Source organism: Centruroides sculpturatus, unplaced genomic scaffold (genome assembly GCF_000671375.1).
Source record: "Centruroides sculpturatus isolate CEXI.00-Female unplaced genomic scaffold, Cexi_2.0 scaffold437, whole genome shotgun sequence".
Taxonomy (NCBI): domain Eukaryota; kingdom Metazoa; phylum Arthropoda; class Arachnida; order Scorpiones; family Buthidae; genus Centruroides; species Centruroides sculpturatus.
This window is the reverse complement of record NW_019384692.1, coordinates 269,294-288,497: the sequence shown is the minus strand read 5'-3', so window position 1 is coordinate 288,497 and position 19,204 is coordinate 269,294. Positions and strand designations below refer to the sequence as shown.

Genomic DNA, 19,204 nt, shown 5'->3' with positions numbered 1-19,204 from the left:
GAGATAGACCCTACTTGTTATGGATGCTCCAAATAATAACACCCTATTAACAAAAGAAAGGAATGTAACACGGGTTACATTTTCATAATATTGTAACCGTAGCAATTCTTTTCATTCGCAATTTCATTCTAGTGAACAATCTTGGATTTTGTCCACTTTTTTCTTTCTATGTTTTGTTTGGCTCTAAGTGAAGTAACTATATTAGTGACAATGCAAAATGTACTGTTAAAAATTCGATAACATTCGAATAATTAACAAAGCGTCCATATTGGCTTTCATGTATGATTCAACAATCATACATACAATTTCTTACAACAAAATATCATTAAATAAAACTTAAGAATTAATAAATTATTTTAATTAATTATTAAAGTGTATAATGAAATATCGTAACATAATTCAAAAATAAATCGTAGAAAAAAAAATGTTGATGTCTATGATTAGATAAAGACACGTATGGTAACATGCGCGGAATTATCGAATTCATTTATGTAATCCACGTTGATAGAAACGGAAGTTGGAAAGAAAAAAACATGAATTTTTAATGTTTATTTACGAAATAGTATTTGATGTTTCAGATTAAGGAAATAAGAATTACAAAGCAAAATAATAATTAAATTTTATAAAACAAGGTAAATATAACTTTGACTTCCAAATTTATATCATATTTTACGGTTTTTCTCTTAAATAAATATAAACTACGAGAATTTGAGTCTTGAATTATCTTTAAACGGATGAAATACGTGTTTACGTGCTTAAATTATGCTTTTGTTTCATAGATTTCGTAATTAATTGCCAATGTCTCATAAGAAGTGAATTCAATATGGAAAATGAAGTCAGAAAAAGAAGATCCGATGATGTTCCGGAGACTTCTTCTACGTATTTAATCGCTCGGGATGAAAACGAAACCGACATGGACGATTGGTCAGCAGGAGATAGACAGAATATCATTCTGTTACTCATTCTTTATGTGCTGCAGGGTATTCCATTGGGTCTTGGTGGAAGTATTCCTCTGGTACTCCAGAACAGAAATATAAGCTATAAAGAACAGGCCATGTTCAGCTTTGCACACTGGCCGTTTAGTATAAAGCTTATCTGGGCGCCCGTCGTCGACAGCCAGTTCTGCACCAGTTTTGGTAGACGGAAATCGTGGCTGATCCCTACCCAGTATTTAATTGGCTTGTTTATGCTGGTGCTTTCGGGTTTCGTTCCCTCTTTGTTGGGTGGAGAGTCCGAGGAAGAGCGTCCCAACGTCTTTCTGCTGACGTTGATATTCTTTCTGTTAAATTTTCTTGCAGCCACTCAGGATGTTGCCGTGGACGGATGGGCGCTCACCATGTTGTCGAGGTAATGCACTTTGGTCAAAATCATTGAAATGTTATTTTGAGGCATTTGTTTTTTTAGTTTGATAATATGACTTGATTTAACTGTTAGAGTTAAAAATATGTAATAAGTTTTACTAAAGATAGTTCTCTCTCTAATGAATAGACAGACAAAGTTATATATTCAAAAGATGTGGAAAAAATATAAAAATTAGCACTTTGACAATAAAGATATGAGCCTATAAATATTTTAAATATACAAATCTATTTAGTCTAAAATTTGTATGCCAATCTGAATTTATTTTAAGGTTGACTAATGTAATTTATATTTTAACTGTACCTAAGTAATAAAGTAAATCAGTCTGCATATCACAAGATATAACACTCTTATAACATAAAAATATAATAATAATTTAAGAAATTATTTTTATTTTATAATGAGATGTGGCTGTGGTTTTTAAGCATCCATTAAGCATTCTGTCATCACTTTAGAACAGGGGTGTCCAACCTTTTTGTTTCTCTGTGCCGCATTGGAAGAAGCCAAGGAGTTTTGGGCCACAAGTATATATTATATATACTTCTGGCCCAATATACAAGTATATTTAAGGATTAACACGTCTAGATTGTAATAATAAATATTAAAAGTTTATCACAAAAAGGGATATTTTAAAAAATTACTTTTACAGACACTTTCAATTTTAACTTAGAAATGGATAAATTCATTTATTATAAAAGAGACAAATGAAAATTTATTTGAAAAACACAAATATTTGTTTTATTTGGATCTCTGATTAATAAAAAGTGACAAAACACGATTTTAAAGTGCATTTTTATTCAACTAATATATTTATAAATAATATGTAGCCCAAAAAGTAGCCAAAGTGCCAAATGATATTTTTCGTCAAACTAAAAAAAGTAGCCACATTTGGCGCAATGTAGCCAAATCTTGCAACAATGGAAAAAATACTAAATAAAGCTGGAGTTGTGACTCAAAGGATTATAAAGGGAAAAGGAGAGAGAGAAAGGACAAAAGATAAAGAAGTGAGAAAGATTTGAAAATTAATGGTCAATACAGTGGTACCTCAGGATACGAACACCCCAGCATATGAAATTTTCAGGATATGATATGAAATTCCAACATATTTTTGCTCCACGATACAAACAAAAACTCGCCATACGACATTATATTAGTTCGCAGTGCCATTTTTTATTCACTTCTGTTCATTGGTCTCAGTCTGCGTGTTTGCTTCGTCGTGGAAGGGTCTCGCTCGATAAAGGAAATCTTGAAGTATTATCAGAAAGTGACTGATTTTATTGAAAATAATCACCCCAAAAAGGTTCACACTGGCCGTATTGCTGGTCAGAGTAATGACATTTGCCTAAGTCATTTTAGAAACATTTTAAAAAGTAGACAAAGCCAAACCTCTTTGGATAGATATTTTACCAAGCAACCTGTATCCAATGGAAGTGCTGGTGGAAAGCAAAAAGCAGTGAATAAAATATTTAATATATATATATATAAAACAGAAAAGATAAAAAAATTAGTGTTAAGTTATTTTTAAGTTATTGTTACATTATGTTATGTAAGTTAAGTTTTAGTATTATTTCCCTTCTCCCTCTCCTCCACCACCAGTTTACACCTCCACTGTCGTCTATCCTCAAAGGTAAAGTGCAAATAAAACTACATTTTTCTTTATCAATTATTATTCTATTATGGTTATTTATACATTTACAACTACAAAACACATTTTTCAGTGTTTTCCTTACTATAGTTATTTTTTTTCAATGTNCAACTAATAAAGGAATTCCTGAGGTACCTCAGTATTTGCATAACAGAAGATCTATTTAACCTTTCTCACTACTTTTTATCTTTTGTCCTTTCTCTCCTTTCCTCCTTTCACCAAATTTGGGTCTATAATCCTTTGAGTCACAACTCCAGCTTTATTTAGTAATTCTTCCTCATTCACACATCTCCAAGTATTCAAGTATTTGAAAATATTTTCTTTTCAATCAAAAATAAAATATGAATAAATGTTTATGTCTTTGTGAAACTTTTTTTTTGAGTTTATGACATTGAAATAAATAAATAATAAAAATATTAAAACATTTGTCGATTTTGTTTACACATTTATTGGGCAGCATTGGAACTTGCCTTGGGCCGCATGCGGGCCGCGGGTTGGACACTCCTGCTTTAGAACCGTATTTGAAGTAGGAAATGAAACTGCTTATTATTTGGAAAGGAGTGCTTTGTTGTTGTGATTTGCAATTTGAACTACTAATGATGTGCATTATTACCAATGTCTCTGTTTGTTTAGGTCATCATTTATTTTGCATTTTTATCTTCAAGCTTCTTCTTAAGTGAAACATAGAGTTGAAAGGATAATAGAATGCTTAACAATCATAACATCTCGTTATAAAAAGAAAGGATTTTTCAAGTCATTATTGTTTTATTTGTATGTCATTGGCTGTATAATATAGTTATATGTATAATTTTTTAGGGATTTAAAATATGTGTGTGTTAATTATCATGAAAAATACATTGGGATTTGCATGTCACATATATGGGGTGCACAAGTCCTAAGTCACGTAAATAACTTTTGAACCAAGATAGCTAGAGCTATAGAAGTGATGTTTCAGTAAAGTGGGAATGTGCTATCAGATGAGACTGATGGCATCACCCCTTACAATAAAATTTGGAAGTTAACACTTCTATCTCAGAAACTATGAGAGATAGAGAATAAAGTAAATAAGAAAGTTGCATGGCATCACTGTATTAACCAAAAGGATTCTATGCTACCAGAATTTGGAAGACGTTGGACCTTTAGGAAAATTATCTGGAAGTGTCAAGAAATTATATCGAAAACTAACTTAATTTTTTCTGTTAAATAATTTGTAAATTAGTAAAATTAGTCTGAATATTTACCCTGATAGTTATGAAGAGTGCCTTATCCAAAGTATTGAAAACAAATTTTGATACAAACTGTAGAGTTTTCAGGTCACCAAAGTATATAATAGTCAGGTATCATGTCATAATTATAAAATTTGCTATAATGCAATATTATTCTTTGGCAATATTAAATTTTAAAATGTTAAATTATATGATAGTCCAATATTGCAAAAAAAACCAATAGAAATTAAATGATGTTGATGTTTAATATTTGCCATTCAACTTTTATTTCTAGGCGTAATGTTGGATATGCCTCTACATGCAATTCTGTAGGTCAGACGGCTGGATATTTCTTGGGAAATGTAGTGTTCTTGGCTCTAGAATCAAAAGATTTCTGCAACACTTATTTGAGAATGGTACCAAAAGAAGAAGGGCTTGTTACATTATCTGGTGAGATTTATTAGTTTTATACTATAATTTAAAATTATTCAAATTTAATACATAAGTAAAGAACTTATTTACAAATTATGTTCAAATAAATTTTCATAAATTTAACAATGCATTACATATTTATTTTGGTGTGTTTAAAAGATTATTTTTTAAATTTATTTTTAGTTGTGACACAGAATACTTCACAAAAATATTTAAAAGAGACAAGGATATTATATCCATACTTTTTGTAATAAAATTGTTTTAGAAACTGATTCAGATATAAGAGACATTTGTGAAATTTTTATCATGCAATTTTAATTAATACTTTGAATAAAATTAATATTGCATTAGAGATCACATTTCTTTATCAATGCAAATTAATTCATTTTTATTAAGTGATTTGTGTCAATACAGTATAAAATGTGTCTATGCAGCTTTGAAATTTGGGTTGTGATATACTGAAATTAAATATAGCAATTTAAATTTGATAATGTAGTCTCTGCTTTCACAATCTAATTAGTTCCTGGAAAATTATTGTTGAGCGGACTGTCCTGCTTCTTATGAACTTAATGCTAAAATTATGTATAGCAAGTCTTCACTATGTTGTGAATAATTTCTTGGAAACTATGACATTAAGTGAAATGACATAAAATGAAATCAATTATACCATAGGCTAAATTTTATAAAGAGGCAGGGGTCATGCTGTATAGTGCCAAAATCTCCACTTTGGGATATTTTTATTAAAGTAGTAATAAAACACTAATCTGCTTATTTTGTCATTCAGCATAAAATGTAATCACAAAGCATGCTTCGGGTAAAACAGCAGAATGTTGAGCTCCTGTGCAATGAGAGTCCCATGCATCATACATCTAATGATTTCATGATGTGGCAAATTCAGGCAGGAAAGCAGGAAGTGACACGAGAACAGACAGCATTTTTTGTGCAATGCTGTCCAACGTTTCCAGATTGAGGATTTTTTTTTTTTTTTTGACTGACAGAAAATTTGGGAAATTTTTGGGGGTGACATTTTTTATCACTGATTTTTTTCAGTAGACTAACACAAAAGTTTTGACATGACAGAAGTGAAATACTGTTTAAACATTGTGATCAAATGTGTTATTTATTAAAAAATTATGCAAAAATGATTCATATTTCCAAGTGACAGCTTATGTTACTTTTGCTTTCCAGACTCCAAACTGATAAGGCTATTAGCACCTACATTAGTTAGTAAAACTGGTGGCAGAAAAAATAAAAAACTGATGAAATGATTGGCAACTATTCATTTTCTAGCACGACTCCCTGAAGAAGATATAATTTAGTTAATAATATTCTAATTAGATTGTGTTTGCAACCTCCAGCATTTATTTTCTATTTCATAGAATCAATTTTACTGTTTATAAAGAAAATTCAATAGTTGTAGTTATAATTGATTACAAATGTATTTGTCTTTCCTGAATGATGTTAACCACAATGACATGTAAAGTGAGGATTTGCTGTATTTTAAAATTAAATTTAAACTAAAGTCAAACTTTGATATAGTATCAGCCTTGAAAAGCATCACTGAAATATTCAGAATTTCTATGCTCTAAATATAGGCCATATATTATCACAGATTTCATTAAAGAACATTAATGTAATTTATTGTCTTATTAAACCATATAACCTATGAAAATTAGTCATGTTTTCTATTTTCATGTTTAATCAATTTTATTTCTTTGTGTAGTCTTACATGTCAGCATTCTGTATTATTTGCTTGCTTGCTCTAAAAAAAAAAAAAATAGTATCAAAGGGCAATTGATTGTCATTTATTGTCTTTAGGCCTATACATTCAGTAATCTGGCAATCTATGTGCAAAGAATGACATATTAGCAAGAGTTTACTGGGTATATCTTCAAGCAAGAAAATAAAACATAATGACAGGAAAGTCAATTGACCAAGAAAATCCAAAAACATCACTGAATCTAAAACTCTGTGTATAAAGTAGTGTTTCAGATTTCATAATAATTTTTTTTTATAAAATCCATCTTATAAGCAAAGTGTTGATAAATATAGGCTATATATCACACTAACCTTATGAAGCTTTGCAAATATTTTTAAGTGGTACATAAAAAATATTTGCACAGCTTCATAAGGTTAGTGTGATATATATAAATTTTCTTTGTTTTTTGTCAACTGACTTTCTAGAATTTTCAGAATGGATTGTATTATTGCAGTTATTTTATTTTATTTTGCTGAATATTATTCAGCAATTTAGGAGAAATTCTAATACTCTGTTTACAACACACAGCATTAACTTTCTTGGAACTTTCTTGGAAGAAAGTTAATGCTTTGTGTTTTGGGGATTAATTAAAATTTCTTGTTAAATTTGATTCAGTTTTAAAAGATTACATAGCTATATTAAGATTACAAGCTATAATTTGGGCTACTTTAAGCTAAATTTAATTACTCATCAGAATTTAGATATAAAGATAGGCAGTTGTGCTGCCATCTTCTATAATGGAATCCCTTAATCAATGACTATCATTATAGTCATTTTTTGATCTTTAGGCACTAAGAAAAGCTTGATGTATTCATTAAGAATTTGAGTGGTTATTAACCATATGGATGAGTATGATCTAAGATCATTGAAGATCTGTCCATGGGTGTTTTCATAACTTCCTGTTCTTATATTTTTAATTCTAAATTGTGTAGAACAACTTATCATACAAGAACTTTGGACCTATGATAAAATAGACTTTATTGATTACAGAAATGAATATGCATTTCAGGTCTTTTGATTCCTTATACCTCCTCTCATTACAAATATCTTGTAGATTGGTGAGTTTGTCATAGCTTTTGGATATTTGGGTGTTATTATGTACTTTCAGATATCTGTTGATAGTCTATTTAGTTCATTTTCCACTGCCTTAATGTTTTCTGGTTCTTGGATGTACTTTGAGAGTTCATGAATAGTTTATTAATTAACAGATTGATGACGATAGCAATGATGAATAATTGTACAGATATACTTCAAGTTACGTCATTCTTGATTATACATCATTTGTTAAAAAAATATATGATAAAATAAAAATTAGGTTTAAGTCATTTTATTCGACTTTACATCTGTCCGTCACAAATGTTGAAGTCATAATATCACTAGAAAAGTGTTAAAAGCGCATAAAATTATATTAAAATACATATTTACAGTAAATGTTAACATAATCATCATAAATTGTAGAGAACGAAATATGAAAACATCTGTGGCTCTGTGTTGTCATCTTATTTAGCGGTCTTTAAGAGCTCAATATTGGCATTTTCCATGGTAATTTCAATATCTACTGTTTGGCATCGTTGTCAGTGCCACTCGATATTGGTAAATTTAACATAAATTAGTTTTTTCTACTATTGCAAAATAATTTTAATAACTGTATTTAACCTTACAGAATCATTTTATTTTATAATGTCTTAGAGCAAACCACATTCACAAATAAAGAGTCTGCGATGCACTGTAAACATTGCCAAATTGTAAACATGTACATTTGCATGTACTGTATATATGTACTGTACATGTATTTATAAATTTAGATTACTTTTTTTTTGTACTATATTAAAAACTAAAATTTATTTGTTTGTAAGCTTAAAATAGATTCTAATTAACCATATATTATTAAAAATGCATTTATAAATAAAATACAGAACTGGGAATGGTTATTTGTGGTTTAGCCTAGTGACAAGTAAATTTGACTTATGTCGTTTTTCGACTTAAGTCACCTCTCCTGGAACCAATTACTGACGTAAGGCGAGGTATACCTGTATTCTTTCATAAATAAAGATTCAGCTATGCATTGGTCAAATTATTCTATTCTGTAGCTATTCACATTATTAAGAATTATATAAAATTACTTTTTAAATGTTTTTAAATATTAGTTTTATATTTTAAAGTACTTATTATTTATAAATATGAAATTCTGCAGGGTTTTTAAGCTTCTGGGGTGTCGTATTTTTGATTACGACAACTCTGATTATGGTTTTTAAAAAAGAACGAGAAACAAGAAGAATCGAGGAGCACAACAATTTGAATTTGAAAGAAGCTTATGTCATGCTGTATCGAGTTCTTTGTTTACCAAGTGTACTCACTCTTGGTGCTTTGCTTCTGACTTGTAAGGTAGGTTATTTAATTTATTGATGTGAAGTCATGTATATAATTTTATAGTGTTGATTTATAATTAATCTTATGATAACTGGGTGCAAATTTACTGACTTTTTTATTACCAATAAAATGGTAATTTTCAAAATGTTGCTGGTTTACAGTAATTTTTAACTTTTGACTCCAAATATAAAATTAGTGTTCTAAGACCAATTTAATTCCCTTTTCTTTCTATTTTGAAAAGTAAAAGTTTTGTTTTCTGAAAAATAGAACATGCTCCAATTTTTTTTTGTTGCCATGATTAACAAGTAGCCAATGCCAATACTTGCATTCAAATAAAGGTATTCCATTTTGTGAACTAAAGTGTTACTTGACTAAAATTGCTATTTCACTCTAGCTATCACAGATTAAGAAATAAATTGTCTAACTGTAATATGATACTTTAAAATTTATAAAGAACTATTAAATATAAACTAAAAGATAAATGGTATAAATTTCTTTTATGGTTTAAATAAAATGTTTGACACTTTTGTCATTTATATATAAAAATATAAATATGCATGAAAGTTTATACAAATAAATATTTGGCTTCAAAAATTATTACCTGTCTTCCTATATTTTACTGAATTTACCGGTAAAAATATTAAATTAATAGTATATTTACTGATGCATTGTCACCTGATTACTTGCAAACCATTTACTAGTAATGCAATCCCTAATAATGAATTATATTGTATTCTTTAAGTAAAGAGTTACACATGATGGCTAGGTCTTCCCTTTTGTTTCTGACTAGTTTCTTATGTATTTGAAACAAGTTTATCTTTAGTTACTCTTTTCTAAAGTATTAAGTTTTGATAACTCTATTAAAACCTGTGTCAACATATATGGTTGTGAAATTTATTTTTTTCATTATCTATTTCAATAACTCTCTCACTCCCCTATCCTTTTCAATATCTCTTCATTTATTGTCCTGTTCACAAGGTGATTCTTTCACAGTTACTGGAAAAGAATGTGAAATTTGTAATTTTAACAAATAAACTGATTTTCATTTATCTATTATGGTACAGTCAGATTTGTTAAGAGTGAAACTTACAGTTTAAAAACAAAATTTATAACCATTATGTTGTCCAAGGAGAGTGAATTACACATAGAAATGTAGCAAATATATATAATTTAAAATATGTGTACAATAATTAAACTGTTTTTATATTCATGATGTAGAATACAAAAAGAAAATTGTTAAAGTAATAAAGTCACTATAAATAATTTTAAGTAAGATATTAAACTTACAGTGCTCAATAGACATATTTTCTAAAAGCTTGTGAATTACTATTGTCTTAAATATTAAATCATTATTTAAATGTTAAAAATTTTTTTGCATTTAAATTCAACAAGGGAACAAACTGTGTTTGTAATATTTAAATTTAGATGAGTTTATGGATATGACTCTTAAAAATCTAAGATGGCAATTGTAACTAACTCACTTTGCTATAAAGTTTTACCTTTGCAATATAATTATTCCTTTATTTTGTTTTCTTATAGTGATATAGAAAAGATGTGTGTTCTTAAAATGTTGTATCATAATGAAAAATAATATTACAGATATCTCAGAAGAAATGTCTTTATTGGACAAATCTAATTTTACACAGAATTTGAACAAAAATATTATACAGTATATCAATATAAAATTTTAAATTCTTTTAATGTTTTTAGATTGGTTTTTCAGCCACTGATGCAGTCACAGGATTAAAATTGATTGAAGCAGGAGTTGCCAGAGAGAATTTGGCACTTCTTGCCATCCCAATGGTTCCTCTTCAAATATTGCTGCCACTCTTGATTAGTAGATATACAGTGGGACCAAGACCTTTAGATGTATTTTTGAAAGCTTATCCATACAGGTAAAAATTGTAATTATTCTTTTAAACTATATATGGATTTTATGGCATGTAAAATGCAACCTTTATTCCAAAAAAAGGAAGGAAGGCTCAAAAAATTGACCTGCATTTTATATATGAAGTTGTAATCTCTTATAGGCTAATGAATTCTCAAACACTCTTCAGTAGGTAACCTTTACCTAATTTAACTCTTGAATAAAATTGCCAATTACACATATTATTAGTATCATTATATTTTTGTGGCGTAGTAAACACTAGTATTGTGTTTTATTCCAAAGACACATGGCAAATTTTCCATCAAATTCCTTTTTTAGTTGAGTCGACTCAACTAATAAAGGAATTTGATGGAAAATTTGCCATGTGTCTTTGGAATAAAACACAATACTAGTGTTTACTATGGCACAAATATGAAACAGGACATGGTTTCAAAAAGAAAATCATTATATTTGCTAAGCAGCTTTTATATATATTTATGTTGAATAATTTAATGACAAATAAACTGTATTAGTTAATTACCACTCATATAGAATTATTCTTATTTTCATAAAGTTTCAACAAAATACGAAACATAAGCAATTTTAATTGATTCCTGTATTCAAAATTTCAGGATTTTTTTCAGGTTTAAAAAATTCATCTTAAATCATATTATATGAAAGTACTATGTTTTTATATTGTGCAATAGCCTAAAAAAATCTTGTTTTTAAAATATCAAAATCAATAACCATTATTTTAAATATCAAGCAAAAGTTAATTAAAGATTCTGATGTTTTTTTGTATTCTTAATTGGCTGAAGAGTGCAGGATTAACAAACAGTTATTACTAAACTTTTAAACAGCTATACACACCAAATATTAATAGAAAAGGAAAAAAAGAAAAAAAATTGTTAGTAGAGATTCTGGAGAACAAGAATGGCTTGTTCTCTGGAATCTCCATTAATAATTCTGCCTAAAGAGGACAGTTATGTACTGTCAAAAGTAATCAAAAAAATTATGTTTTTGTAATGCTAACAGACAGTGGTATACATTACCTTTTAATTCAATTTATTACATTATAATGATACACAGTTGAATTTTTTACATTTATTTATTTTATTTAGGTTCAGACACAAAATAATACTAAATACTCCTGAATTCAATATATATTTTAAATATCAATGAATTTTAAAAATTATTACATGTAAGGCAACCAATTCTCTGTTGAAAATTTCTTCCTTTTGAAAAGTGGAGAACAATAAGTTTTAGAACATTAAAGGTGAATGGCAAATATGAAAGTCAGCCTCTTGGTTAATAAATGACATCTGATGTGAAAATATGTGGTCATTCATATTTGTGTTTTGTTTATGCTAGATTGAAAATAGAGGCTAATGTTAGCAATTATTATTTGTGTGGTTTGGTTCACTGAGAATCTGTATACAACTTTCTTGAAGAATGTTACAGGTTTTTGCCAACTTATTTTGTTTTGTTGTAGTTAGTTTCACTAACACTAACAAGAATCGATTGTATTTTCATTTCATTTAATTGTAACTGTCTCAGAATATAAGAACAAAAAAGTAAAAATTTATAATTTAGGATTCTTTTATAAATTATTTTTATTATTTTATTTCGTCATTTTGAAAAAATTGTCATTGAAATTAATGAAAGTATTTAGAAAATTTTATTATGTATGTCATTGTGAGATATAGAATAAACACCAAAACTGCTTAGTTTCAGGATCCAAGTACTTTTTAACAGAAGAAACAATTTTGGTCAGCTGGCATATTTATGTTTGAACAAAGAACAGCAGTTCCAAATATATAGGATTGAAAGGGGTTCAGATGTAAAATAGAAGAGTGGTTTTCAATTAAGGTAGCATAACACTTTAGGAGTGCTGTGTAATATAGGTCTGAGCAGTGCCATAACACTTGTTTTGTGTATTATTGAAAGTATGCAAGATGCAGTAACTTTACATTGATAAAGAAATTGAAATGCAGCAATAAAAAGTTACCAAGTTGGGTTGCCACTATTAAAAAAAGGTTGAACAACACTCAAATAGAACATAAAATTTAAATACAAAATATTTCAAAAGAAAACAGGTAATGCAACATAATAAAATTCCAGATTTAAAAGAAAGATAAAAGTTAATAAAAGAAATGTAAATGATTACTTCTAATGGAATCAACTGGCTACATTTAATGTATTGATAAGCAGATGTTAAATGTAGCATGCCTGTAGAAAAATACTGTACATATTTGGAAAGTAATTTATCCTCACATGACAAAGATTACAGGAATCAATGATTCAAATTCACATTGTTTCTAAATTAATGATATACAACAGCAATCATGTGACTTACCAGGAACTCTTCAGCTTAAAACACACTCCGGACAGTGATTCCTTCAGAAATGGCAGAGCTAGGATCACTCTCGGTATGGAGATGTATTACAGAATTGTTCTAACATAACCAACCAGGCAGCTGTTAAACCTGTAATACTGGCATTTTTCCAGTACACCTTTGTTGATTGAAAGGAAAACCATGAGAAACTGTTACCTGGATGATGTATCTGAACTCCTGTGCTCTGTTTCTGTAAGAAGAGAATGTTAAAGCCCTTTTGAACATGTAGAAGGCTGCCAATCTATGGAACATGATATCAAACAACTGTCAATGTATATAAGAATTAACACTATTAAAGTTTTGATGTACTTTTATTAAATATCTACTAAATAATTTTAAGATGGTAATGTCCAAGAAATTCACCACATTATCATTTTTATCTATCTAGACTCTAATACCTGTGGAGTTGATATTATTGACAAATACAGTAGTGCCTCGAATAACGGACGCTGCGAATAACGGACTCTCCGTTTGACCGTTACGTGACTCGAGCAACGGACTTGCTGCGAACAATGGACTTTCCGTTCGGCAGTTACGTGAGACGAACAATGGACTTTTTTCGAACAAGTGCGAATGATGTTTCCACTCTTTTGCCGTTGCCAATGACAATCTGCTATTTTTAGGATATATTAGTATTATTAGAATGTATTATTAGTATATCTGAAGTAGAAATGTAATGTAATATATGTTGATGATTTAAATAAACATTAAATGTAATGTAATACAGTATATGTTGACGATTCAAATAAACGAAATGTAATTGTGTAGATGCCGAGGTGGCGGGACGAAAAGAGGTTGTAAAAAACAAACGGAGCGAGAGTAGCTCGTAGAAGTGTTTAGTGATCTTAATTAATAAAGAATTATTCGTATCATATAATCTGGCAAGTTAAGTCATTTATAATGCATCATGGCTTCTAAAAAAAAAGAAAGGTGATTTCAATTGAAACAAAGCAAGAAATCATCAGGAGTGAAAGTTGACAAAAACTTTCTTGTCGAATGGGGAGAGGTTCAGGAGTTTACCAACACTCATTATCCAAACAGAGCTGAGGCCAACAGGATCAATGATCTCTACGATGACACCTTTGTCCGTCATTTCCGACAGGTGTTAAAGAAGAAAGAGAAACAGACCACCTTGGTCATGTTTTTCAAGAAGCCAGCGGGCAAAAAACAAAGGATGGAACAAGAGAAGTTGACCCTGCAAGTTCCGGTAGCCTCTCCTGAATCTGACTCCGATTAAAAAACAATAAAAAAAGACCCGCTGCAATGTGTAAAAAGTCTGTATCTGTATGAATGTGTAAAGAAAGTGTTCTTCCACCTCCTCCTCACATCTGACTACCCGGCATAATTGGTGTCTGCTCCATTTTCATTTTTTATGATACAGTACGGTTATTTTATGCTGCGGAACGAATTATATGTTTTAACATGTATTTCTATGGGAAAATGCGTTTCGTATAACGGACGTGCACCTGGAACGGATTAAGTACGTTGTACGAGGCACCACTGTATGTGTTAAGTCTTTGTTCTTCCATATTAGTGGATTATCCAAGTACTGTCCTACTTTTTTTTACAAGAAATACTTAAATTTTAAACATTTATTTACTATAGATTCATGGAATAACATTTAAATAAATAAATCAGTGGTACAAGATGAGTTAGTCAGGTGCCAACAACTTCCAGAATTGCTAATTATACTGCTCACAAGATGATCATCCTGTGTTACAAAATTCATTTGTTGAAATATTTGGTATTAGAATAAACAGTTATCCTGAGAATTCAATTCAGTCAATATGAAATTTCTTATTTAATTTAGTTATCATTATTTTCTTTCCTGTATCTCTACATTAATGTAAGTTACTTAATCTTGAACACACAAATTAACTTATTTATGAATGCATTCTGTTTATCATTTGTTTTGCATTATTTTGGAGTTTTGTTATTGCATAAATGACTTTTTTTAATAATTAAAATAAGAGTTTCCTGATTTTGTAATTTTAGGAGTGTATTCTATTTATAATTCACTTTTTTCATCAACTTTCTTTGTTTATATAGGTTGATGTTTGGAGTATTGTTATCTTTTCTTGTCTATTGGACTCATTTAGTAAGATTGGATAATGGATCCTTTCCATTTTATTATTACATTGTCATTTTACTTGGATATGCTATTCATCAGGTAAGAAATGTCTACAGACTTTTCTAGATTTTAACATAACAAAAATAAAATATTTTTTATTGATCTTTTACAGATAACAATTTATAGTATCTTTGTTGCTCTGATGGCATTTTTTGCCATGATAAGTGACCCAGCCATGGGTGGAACATACATGACACTTCTCAATACAGTGTCCAACTTGGGAGGAAATTGGCCTTCAACTGTAGCTTTGTGGTTTGTTGATCCTCTTACATTTAAAGAGTGTAAGAAGATAGTGATTCCCTGTGTTACCAACTCTACATTAGATGTAAGTAATTTTATTTCATATTAGAAAAACAATTAATAATTTCTCTGAATTGAATCAAACTTTTAGTTACAAAAGTTTGATTCAATTCAGGGAATGATTATTAATTGTTTTTGTAAATAAATGATTTGACTATGAAATGACTATGAACAAAAAATCTTCCAGATAAAATTTCAAAGTGTACATAAGAGTATTGCTTTAAAAGTGTTCTTATGTTTGTTGACATATTTATGCACTTCAACCTAAGGAAGATACATACCAAAAGAGAAGAGAAATTTGTATAGTTATACAAATATCATATAATCATTGTTTAGTTAATATAATTTAAGTTAAATGATGATGATCCTGAAAAATTGTTTTGTCAAATTTTAATTATTTCAATATATAACAATCAAAAATATTATTTTTACAGAATTGCCATGAGATGACAAAAGAAGAATGCATAACTATATTGGACGGGTATTATGTAGAATGTGTTGTATGCCTGATTATAGGACTCATTTGGTTATATTACTGCAAGAGAAAGATTACTCATCTTCAACTCCTTCCTCCTTCTGCCTGGAAATGTTAATTAAAATGTTGACTGTGATATGTTTTATAAAAGTATGTTGTTTGTTTAAAATATCCAGTAAAATAAATTTATTTTATTAGACATTCCAGACATAACTCAGTCAATGTGGTGATATGTAAACAAAAGGAGATGATTCAAAATGATGATAACAATTTTTGTATGTAAAAACTAATTTATTCAAATGAAACAACTTGAAGTTAAGTTTTGTTCATTTTAAATTTATTATTATGTTCTTAAATGCAAATTATTTAAAAATATATATTATAAAGTGCCTAGGACTAACGGTGCACATTATCTTTATAAATTATGTAACTAAGCATCTCAGTTACATAAAAAGGATCAAATAAAAATAAAAATGATTTTTAAATTATAAAATTTAATATTAAACAAATATTAATTTCTAATATTTACATTATTGTAATTATAAAATAATTTTAATTTTTTGCATAATTTGCACCATAATCAAGAATCTTTCTGATGTTTATCTGTTTTTGTAGCAAGATCTTAATTATATTTAAAAATAAATAAATAAATAAAATTATATATTTTTAATTTGTTTATTGATAGTGTTTATGTATCAGTTAACAATGCTCACTACCATGCAGTTTTATATTATTATGTTGTGAATGTCATGCTCAGCTGATACTGGTGCCAAGTGCTATGCAAGACTAAAGACATAGCTACCCAAACAAGTGTAAAATTTAAGCTGTATTATTGATGTATATGTCAACGTCTAGAAACTTTCTCACAATATGACATGTTTCCAATATTGCAGCTTTCTGTAGTGCCATGTATATGTTGTTATTAAGAGGTTTAATGTTTCTAGACTTTTGTATAGTGTATGTGGTATGACACCAGTAGAAAAGAGACAAACAGGTACAATAAATACCTTATCTATCCTCCACATCCATCTTATTTCTTGAGTGAGTGGAGTTTACTTGTTGATTTTTTCAATCTGGGCATTTTTTATGCTATGATGTTTGGAACAGAGATGTCTATTATATAAGTGATCTTACTGCATTTATCAATGAGTGTGATATCAGGTCTATTGTGATGGATTGTTTTATCTGTGATTATGGCTCTGTTGTTGTATATTTTGTGTGTGTCATTTTCTAATACTGCTTGTGGAGTATATTTATAGTTTGATACCTGGTTGTTTAATAATCTGTGCTGTGCAGGCTGTTGGTGTATTATATTTACTACTTGATTATGCCTATGCAAATACAGTAGAGCGTCGTTTATCTGAAGGTCGGTTATCCGAAGGAATTCCAGTCGACAAATTTAAATTTTCGCCAGTGCTGTGGCGCTGTAATCTTTGGCTATGTCTTCGGCTACTCAAATATTTTACGTTTTTTATACTAAATTAACTTCTGAAGTATAATTTTTTATTGTTTTTATATTTTTCAATATATTTATTTTGTTTGTACAAAATAAAAAAATAATTTTTAACGATACAATAGTCTTCGTTAGGCTTAACATCGACGAAAATTCAACGCGAAGCGACACGCAACGGAGAAAAATTTCAACACGGGATAAATTAATATATTTTTTCGTACATGATCGGTTATCCGAACAACCCCATTCCCTAATTGATTCGGATAAACGACGCTCTACTGTAGTCTGTTGTGCTAAGAGCTTGTATTAGAGGTTATATGTTGTATTATATAAGTGATCTTACTGCATTTGTCAATGAGTGTGATATCAGGTCTATTGTGATGGATTGTTTTATCTGTGACAGAATGTGTCATTTTCTGCAAGTCATTTGTGAGTGATGTATCCTCCAGGATGAGTTTTTAGTGTTTATGACTTGATCTTGAATGGCAACCATAAAACTCTCCAAACAGGCAGCCCCTAGTTAGCCAGTAGTTTAATGCATTTTGTCAACATAAAGTTAAGTATGTTGTTTTTGTTGAGCTATGTTCAGGTACTCAGAGTGTGGTTACTGTATGCCTGAGTTATAGCTTTATGTAATCTTGATGTTTCTTGTTTTTCATGCAAAAACTCCCACAGTGAATTTATTTGTAGTGCAGGTTAACTATGTTAGTAAGGCCATGGCCGTCTTCTTTATGAGGAAGAGTTAGTTTTTTACAGATTTGATTTTGGGTGGCATTGTTTATGTAAGTGGTGTTCTTGTTTCCTTTCGTGTTGCTTGAGATCTGTGCATGTCCATAACTCCAAAAGAATAAGTGAGTACAGGACAACATATGTATTAATAACTTTAATAGTATGTTTGTATTTAGGTGTGTTTTTAGTACTGCATGTAATCTGTTCTGGTAGTTGAGTGTTAACCTTTGTTTATCTGTTCATGTTCTGTCAGTTTTGTTGGAATCCTAAATATTTGTAAAACTCTCTCTCTTCCATAGACTTTAATTTCTCCACTTCTGATTACAGTCTCCTTTGGAACTCAACGAAAACCTAATGTCAACGAATGTTCAATTTGAAAAATTGGTAGCCTATAAATTCCGACTGTCGTCTCCTACTGCTGTCTGTCCTCCCTTAATGTCGAGAACTGAATGAGTTAGATAGATGAAAGTCGAGACCAGATATGGAAAGCTTAGAGACAGGAGGGCCAAGTTAACTACAGTAGAACCTCCATTATCCGGACCTCTGTTATCCGGATTTTCGATTATCCGGATTGTTCAAAATAAACAAACATTTTACGAATTTGCTGATTTGTACTTGGCGAATTACGATACTGTTTATGTACGTGATGGAGTGCATAACTTTTTTTGTTTCTACAACGTCTCACCCGGCACAGNAAAATGTAAGTATCTTTTCTTCATGTTTTAAATTAAATTGTGGCTTTTCTTACCTATCTAAACATAGTATGTATTTCACACCTCCCCCTTGCCACTTAGACTATGCCTACGACAACAAGTCAATCGCAACACATTTTTAAGATAAAAAGTAGATCTTATGTACAAAAAATTGGCCACCCCTGACATACATGACTGTTGTTGTCAGGAAAAGTATGATGTACAGGGTCATAACACTAATAATTTCAGATACAGAGCATACATTTTAAATTAAATAAATTAAAAATTGCAGCCTGGCATTGAGACAATGTCACAATAATTTTTACTCATTATGTAATGCAATGTGATTCATCAAAATTAGTACAGTAGATCCTTGAATAATATTGTTTCTT

General features: G+C 29.5%; 1 protein-coding gene across 1 annotated transcript; it reads left to right on the top strand.

The window, feature by feature from the left end:
• The first annotated feature begins 442 nt into the window (after positions 1-442).
• LOC111627363 (acetyl-coenzyme A transporter 1-like) lies at positions 443-17,259 on the top strand. Its single transcript, XM_023370928.1, has 8 exons — positions 443-632; positions 780-1,347; positions 4,505-4,659; positions 8,595-8,785; positions 10,481-10,665; positions 15,082-15,202; positions 15,276-15,488; positions 15,898-17,259. Exons 2-8 carry the CDS (start codon positions 824-826, stop codon positions 16,054-16,056), a joined length of 1,548 nt encoding a protein of 515 aa, XP_023226696.1. The 5' UTR covers positions 443-632; positions 780-823; the 3' UTR covers positions 16,057-17,259.
• Positions 17,260-19,204: the final 1,945 nt, after the last annotated feature.

Coding starts and splice junctions, on each gene's coding strand:
- LOC111627363 (XM_023370928.1), top strand. CDS start 824: ATGGAAAATGAAGTCAGAAAAAGAAGATCCGATGATGTTCCGGAGACT. Junction 4,660..8,594: donor AGGGCTTGTTACATTATCTG/GTGAGATTTATT, acceptor GAAATTCTGCAG/GGTTTTTAAGCTTCTGGGGT. Junction 15,489..15,897: donor TTACCAACTCTACATTAGAT/GTAAGTAATTTT, acceptor TTATTTTTACAG/AATTGCCATGAGATGACAAA.